Source organism: Chlorella variabilis (assembly GCF_000147415.1).
Source record: "Chlorella variabilis unplaced genomic scaffold CHLNCscaffold_20, whole genome shotgun sequence".
Classification (NCBI taxonomy): domain Eukaryota; kingdom Viridiplantae; phylum Chlorophyta; class Trebouxiophyceae; order Chlorellales; family Chlorellaceae; genus Chlorella; species Chlorella variabilis.
Genome location: NW_005435068.1, coordinates 396,009 through 402,744, shown reverse-complemented (window position 1 = coordinate 402,744; position 6,736 = coordinate 396,009). Strand labels below are relative to the sequence as shown.

The 6,736-nt window shown below is 69.3% G+C and overlaps 2 protein-coding genes across 2 annotated transcripts; one reads left to right on the top strand and one right to left on the bottom strand.

Annotated features, from left to right (window-relative positions):
• Positions 1-312: 312 nt before the first annotated feature.
• Positions 313-1,061, bottom strand: CHLNCDRAFT_138355 (expressed protein; the record flags this gene model as incomplete). The annotated part of the gene is made up of 4 exons (XM_005844795.1): positions 313-374; positions 546-624; positions 763-866; positions 1,025-1,061. The coding sequence occupies 4 exons, from the start codon at positions 1,059-1,061 to the stop codon at positions 313-315; spliced, it is 282 nt and encodes a 93-aa protein (XP_005844857.1).
• A 901-nt stretch (positions 1,062-1,962) lies between these two features.
• Positions 1,963-6,568, top strand: CHLNCDRAFT_138354 (hypothetical protein; the record flags this gene model as incomplete). Its single annotated transcript, XM_005844906.1, has 11 exons — positions 1,963-2,217; positions 2,382-2,572; positions 2,820-2,993; positions 3,176-3,383; positions 3,521-3,651; positions 3,809-3,942; positions 4,059-4,777; positions 4,945-5,194; positions 5,380-5,921; positions 6,059-6,270; positions 6,460-6,568. 11 exons carry the CDS (start codon positions 1,963-1,965, stop codon positions 6,566-6,568), a joined length of 2,925 nt encoding a protein of 974 aa, XP_005844968.1.
• Between the last annotated feature and the right edge of the window lie 168 nt (positions 6,569-6,736).

Genomic DNA, 6,736 nt, shown 5'->3' with positions numbered 1-6,736 from the left:
GCTTGGGCTGGGCTGGGGGGACAGCAGGCGGGAGGGCGGGTGAGCGCAATGGCGAGGCGGCAGGTGGGAGGACGGGCGGGTGGGCGGCGGGATGAGGGGACAGCATGACGCTGTGCCTGCCCAACCATGCTGCTCAATGAGCGGCGCGCTACTGCCCGCCGCTCATCGAGCAGCACAGCACACGGAACGACACGGCGGTGTCATGCTGTTCCAGCCTGGGCGCCCAACATAAACAAACGAGAGCCGGCATGCTGCTTGCACCACAGCCCCAGCACCCCAGCTCCACCCTGGCCCAGCCCAGCCCAGCCCCGCTCACTCTAGGTTGGCCTCAGTGAGACGGTCCACCACGCAGCCCGCCTCGTCATCATTCAGCTCTGCAGGGCAGGCCGGCAGCCAACCAGGCAGCAGCTTGAGCCGACTCCAGCCTCGAGGCGGGCGAAACAGTCCAGCACACGGGCCGCTCGCAGCCCCAGCTCCCCACAGCCATGGTTGTACAGCCTGCGCAGCTCCTGCAGCTGCCCGCCAGCCCAGGGGTCCCCGCTCACTCTCAATGTCCTCCAGCAGAACTGTGTCGATCTCGCTCTTGCGCAGGTAGCCCTTGTCAAACAGGCGGTCCAGCTTGACCTGATGGGAGGCAGAGGAAAGGAGAGGAGAGGAGGGAGGGCGATCAGGAGACAGCTCAACGGGCAGGCTGTCAGGAGGCGCAGGCGGGTGGGGCACGGCGCAGCGACAGGACACAGGCATGCTGGGCAGCAGGCTCACCCGCCATTCGGCGGCGGCGCCGCCGCCACCGCGGGCGGGCGAGCGGCTGCGTGTGCGGCGAGGGGAGCGCGACTCGCGGCGGGGTGAGCGGCTGTCTTTGGAGCCTGCAGGGAGGGAAGGGGGGCAGGGGTAGGGTAAGCGCCGGCAAAACGCTGCTGGCAGATGCATGGCAGCTTGTGCGGCAGGACTAGAAGGCCGTGGCAGCGAACTGCAGCAGGCGATGAGCCAGGCGGCGGTGCGCCCCCAGCAGCGCGGGCAGCACCGCAGGCCAGGGAGGTGCGCTCGGGTGCTGGCTGCATCTGGCATGCCAACTTTGCACAGCAGGCCAAACCTGGGGTGCCAAGCGCCCGCCTGCAAGAGCTCAGCGCGGCGCATCGGCGTGGCGCTGCTGCTGCTGCTGCTGCCAGTGCCGGCGCGGCAGGCTGGTGTGCGGTGCGTGCAAGGCCGGGGCAAGCAGGGGCCGCATGCCGTGCAGGGCCGGGGCAGGCAAGCAGACCAGGTGCCGTGCGGCCGTGCTGGGCGTTTCAGCCGTGCGCACGTGTCGCGCCGTCGTGGCACGCGGAGACCGTGGCAGCGGCGGCAGCGGTGGCAGAGGCAGTGGCGTGGTGCGGGTGGCTGGCGCTGGGTCAACACGGCTGCAGTGGCGGCGGCAGGGCGGCGCACGCACGGCTGCGGGTCTTGGAGCGTGTCCTGCTCCTGGAGGGCTCGCGGCTGGGGCTCCGGCTGCCGCTCCGCCCCCGTGGGCTGGGGCTCCTGCTCCTATCCTCCCTGAGGGCAGCGGGGCAAGGGTGAGAGTGTGAGAGGGTGGGTGATGGAGGCGATGTCCCCACTGCTGGCATGCGGGCACCTCATCGGTGAGTCGCGGCGGTCGTCGTTGTCAGACATCCTGCCGGAGGCGTGCAGCTCGGGTGTGTGGCGAGACACGGCGAGCCTGAGAGACGATCGGCTCAGCCACACGCTGCAGGAGGCGAGGCAGCTATCTAGGACACCGCACGGGGCGGCGGCGGGGCCATTCGAGGGCGCGCCGCGCGTCAGCACTACCTGCGAGGTACGGTCTGGCTTTGGACCCGCTGACCGCCTCCCCCCAGGCCTCGTTGCGCATCTGCCGGCTGTCGGCGATCCAATTGTGCTCCCCTTGACTGCCTGGGTGCCCACCACGCGCTCCGCCGTGCCGGCGCGGTCAGAGCCGGTTGCGGCACAATGGAGAAGACCCCGCTGCGCCTTCCAAAGCTCAAGACCCGGGATGAGCTGCTGCGCACGGCCCCCGAGCTGGGGCGCCTGCTGGCAACGGGCGAGGGTGAGGCCGGTGGAGCGGGCGCGGCGGCAGCGCCTGCTGGCCGCGTGCCATCGCCTCTCAAGGCACGTCCCCGCAGCTCCCCCAGCCGGCGCGCTGCCAGCCCGGGACGCCTGGTCCGTAAGTTTACGGACGATGAGCTCACAGAGGAGGAGCGTGTGGTGGGTGCCGCCGGCCGCCGCCGTGGTTGTTACCAGCCGCGTGCCATCGCCGACTCTCATGCCGAGCTGCAAGGCTGCTTGGCCAGAACAGATGGGCAGCCTCACCACATTCCCACCCTCCTCTTGCGCCGCACCATCAATCCCTCTGGCGCTGCCTGCCGCAGCGCGCGGAGCTGGAGAAGGTCAAGGCGGAGCGCGCCACGCTGCTGACCTCGCTGGCACGCCTGCGGGCCGACACCGGCAAGTCGGGGGGCGAGCTGCAGCAGGAGGACATCCGCCTGCTGCGCCGCGAGCTGGAGGCCAAGCAGGACAAACTGAACGAGCTGCGGCGGGTGACGCGCGAGCTGACAGACACGTGCGCAAATGGGCGGTGGCAGTGCAACCGGGGTGCACCCGTTGTGGCCCATCACAGCCCTCTCCAGCGCCATGCCTGCATGCTTCTGTCTGCCTGCCTGCTGCTGGCAGCATGCGTGGACATGCTGCGACCCACAGCGATAGGCCCACCGCTGAACCGCGGCCCACATCAGCGCATCACAAGCAGCGCCTTTCTGGCGGCCCTGCCCACATCCATCCCAGCTGCCACGATCCCGTTTTTTTTGCAGGATGGAGCAGCTGGAGACGACGAGCCGCGACTGCGACCAGCTGATGCCCCAGGGCATGGCGGAGCTGGTGGGGCATGTGGAGGGGCTGGGCGGTGAGCTGGCGGGCGTGGAGCGCGACATCCTTGAGGCTGAGGCCAAGCATGAGCTGTACAAGCTGCTGGAGGTCCGCACCAGGTGAGGCGGGCAGCATGGGTAGGGTGGTGTGTTAGCTGTGGCTCAGCGGTCATGCGGGTGGCCAGCTGGTCGGACAGGCATGGAGATCTGGCTCAGCATGAAGGCTGGTAGACAAGAGCGGGCTGGCTGGACATGCCGCCAACAGGGCGTGAGTTTATCCTCCTGGCCCTCCCCCACTGCAGGCGCGACCATGCCGCCGCCCAGCAGCGTATGCGTGATGCGAGGGCACTCAAGGAGGGCGCTGCCGACGACTACACCGCGCTCGCCAGGCAGATGCACGAGATGCGGGCGGCTAAGGAGAATGCGGAGTGCGACCTGGGCGCCGCGGTACTGATGTACGACCAGATGCGCAGCGACTGGAGCAAGAAGCTCAAGGACCGGCGCAAGGAGGTGGGCGGGCACCTTTGGGGCTTCTGGAGGCTGGTGGAATTTCTGGGGAACGGGGTGGGAGTGGTGTTCAGCGCTTGCAGGAGGGCAGGCCCAGGAAATGGCAGCTGGACGTGCAGCAATGCATGTGGTTAGTCCAGGCTGAGCTGCTGCGGGCGCAGGTGCGTGAGCTGGAGCGGCGCAGGGCCGAGGATGACAAGCGCAAGGCGGCGCTGGAGGCGCTGGCGGCCGAGAAGACGCGGCTGGAGCAGGAGAAGGTGGACAAGACCAGGTGGGAAAGCAGCAGGGGGTGACTCCCCAACTTCTCCTGTTGCACTGCTTCTGGCGTTTTGCAGCCTGCCAGCAGCTGTCAGCTTGTCTTGCCGCACAGCTGTTGAGTCCCATGCGTGATGACCTGCTGGGACCTGCGCTTGCTGCCTGTGGCACAGGACGGACCGCGAGGCCGCCACGCGACGGCTGTCTGCGGTGGTGCCGGAGCTGGAGCTGCTGGAAGCCAGCTGGGCGAGGCTGCACGGCGTGTGCGGCGCCGCCACTGCCGAAGACCTCATCGCCTACTGGCAGGGTGGGTGCTGCTGGCAACCTGGCTCTGAGAAGCCAAGGTTGGACATAGCCAAGCCTGGCCACCAACCTGATTCTGCCAGTTCTGTTGCTGCCGCCTTTGCCGCATCTGCTGTGCAGAGCTCAAGGCCAAGGAGGCCAGCATGCGAGAGCTGGTGCGGCTGGCCGAGGTGCGCGAGGCGCGCGCCAAGCGGGAGATGGCGGCGCTGCTGGCCGAGAAGGCAGAGGTGTTTGACACCGACACGGCGCGGGGCGAGCGGCGGCAGGCGGCGGCGGCGGCGGAAGAGGCTGGGGCTGGGGAGGGCGAGGCGGCGCCGGAGCGGCTGGCGTGGGAGCAGGTGGCAGCGGAGCCGGCGGTAGCTGCCAGCGCCGCTGCGACGGAAGCGGCGGCAGCAGAGGAGGGTGTCCAGCCTGGCACGGGAGGAGCTGGCGCTGTGGAGGCGCCGCCAGAGTCGGGTGCCGACAGCCCTGCAGCGGCGCCAGCCGGCAGCGCGCCGCCCAGCGAGCAGGCAGGAGACGAGGAGGCTGCCCCAGCCTCTGGCACACAAGCAGGCCCCGCCCAGGAAGAGGACACAGCTGAGCCAGCAGCAGGCGTGGCCGCGCTGGAAGCGCCAGCCGAGGTGGCCGCGCAACCTGCGGCAGAGGCGCCAGCAGAGGTCTCCACGCCAGCAGAGGCGGAGATGGCAGCTGCTGCCGCCACCTCGTCTGCCGCGGCTGCCGTGGACATGGAGGAGCTATTGCGGGAGAAGCAGGTGCTGATTGTGGAGGCCCGCCGGCGCAAGAAGGTGGCCAAGCAGAACTTCTCCAAGCTCAGCCAAGTGTGCGTGGCGGCGGACCAGGTGAGGCAGGCAGGGCAGGGTGGTGCTGCCGACGCCAGCCGGTCCCATGGGGCTACCGACTACCTGGTAGAAATGGGGGAAGAATCGTGACAGGGCTGGGCTGTTGTAATGTCGAAACCCGGTGCACAGCCAGCGACAGCCAGGTGTGTGCTGGCTCCGCCGTGCAGGGCCTGCACCTGCTGGCGCTGCGCCTGAAGGGTGCCATGGACTCTGGGGAGGCTGCCACCCGCCGCCTGTCCCTCCGCGATGGCCGCCGCCTGACATCCATGACAGACAGCCGCCGCTGCTCGGTGGGCGGCCGCCGCGTGACGGGCGCGAACCGGCGCACCACGGGCCAGCACGCGATGCGGGTCAGCGCCGCGGGCCTCATCGAGCGGCGGGCCAGCATCCAGCTGCTGCCGGCGCCCGCGGCCGCTGGTGGGCATGCACGCATGCTGCCCGGCTGCCTGGCTGCCTGGCTGTGCCGCCCCCGCCCTGCAATGCGCGCCTGGCCACACGCTGTGGCCAGAAGGGCAGCGCTCTGTTCTTGCATGTTCTGCGGGCTGCCAATGCTAAGGCCTCTCCAGCTCCCGCCTCACCTCACCTACTGCCCTGTTCCGCAGAGGGGGTCACCCCGCGGGCGCCCCAGGGGGCCAGCATCCACGACAAGGACTTCTTTCCAGAGCTGCCCTCTGCGCTGGCCGAAGTGGGCGGCCAGCTGGACCGCCTCATGCGCCTGGTCCAAGAGATGGAGGCCGCGGCAGCTGCCGCGCAGCAGGCCGCCGCCACGGCGGCCGCGGCAGAGGCGGAGCGCATGCTGACGGGGCGCAGCATGGCCGACAGCGAGATGAGCGGGGTTGGGGAGGATGGCGCCGCGGCGGAGCCCACACCCACGCTCACTCCCCCAGCCACCGCGGGACCGGGCAGCGGCTCGCGCCTGCCCAGCAAGAAGCAGCTGCAGTGGGCGGATGGGCAGGCAACGCCTCGCGTGCCCGGGGAAGGGACAGGCAAGGAGGGCGGCGGGGAAGAGGATGGGGATGGCGGCAGCGACACTGACCCAGAGGCGGCGGTGGCGGCGGCGCAGGGCGAGAAGGAGCTGCGCAAGGGGTTCAGGCGGCGCACCTGGGCGGGGCCCGCCTGGCTCAATGCGGTGTCGGCCGGCAAGGTGAGGCCTGGCCTACCCGCCTCTCGGCTGAGCAGCCGCTTGGCTGCGCTTCTGACGCCGGAGCAGGCCCGTGCTGCCTCCAGGCTGTTGCCTTGCTTTGATGCCCTGTGTGGGGTGCCTGCTCCCGCCTGCCGCAGCCGCTGACCGCCTCGCTGCGCAAGATGACTGCCAGCCGCGGGGGCAAGGCGGCGGGCACCCCTGGGGCCGGGCGTGGCCGGGGCGCCGCCTCGCTGGCGCTGAAGCGCATCGTGGGGTATGTGGAGGAGCCTGGCAGCGGCGACGACGCCGGCAACCCCTTTGTGCTCAGCAGCAGCGAGGATGAGGTGGAGGAGGAGGGCGTGGTGGACAGGTGCGCTGCGGAGATGCAGGGGTGGTGGGGCTGGGTCGTGCATGGGAGGGCGAGCAGGTGGCGAGGCGTAGGAGGGGCGGGTGCACGGCCCCTTGATGCTGCCGCATCACCACAACCGCCATCATGGTGTGATCTTTTGGCACACGCCCATTCCAACCGCTACCGGCTGCGGCCCGCCGCATCATGCAGGCAGTACTTGAAGCACCGCGCTCACAAGCTGACCAACCCCAAGGTCCGCGGCAAGGCGGGGGTGGGGGCAGCCGCCAACAGCCCTGCAGCGCCCATGGATGCCAGGTAGAGCGGCACCTGCCTGGGCAAGCTGCGCGTGATCTTTAGCAGTGACTGCTAACTTACAATCGTTGAATTCTTGATTCTCAAGCAAATGTGGGAGGGACCCAAAAGCTGCCCATTTGTAAAACCCAGAAATTGCAAGGGATCAAACTAGCACATGCAAGCTTCAAATCAA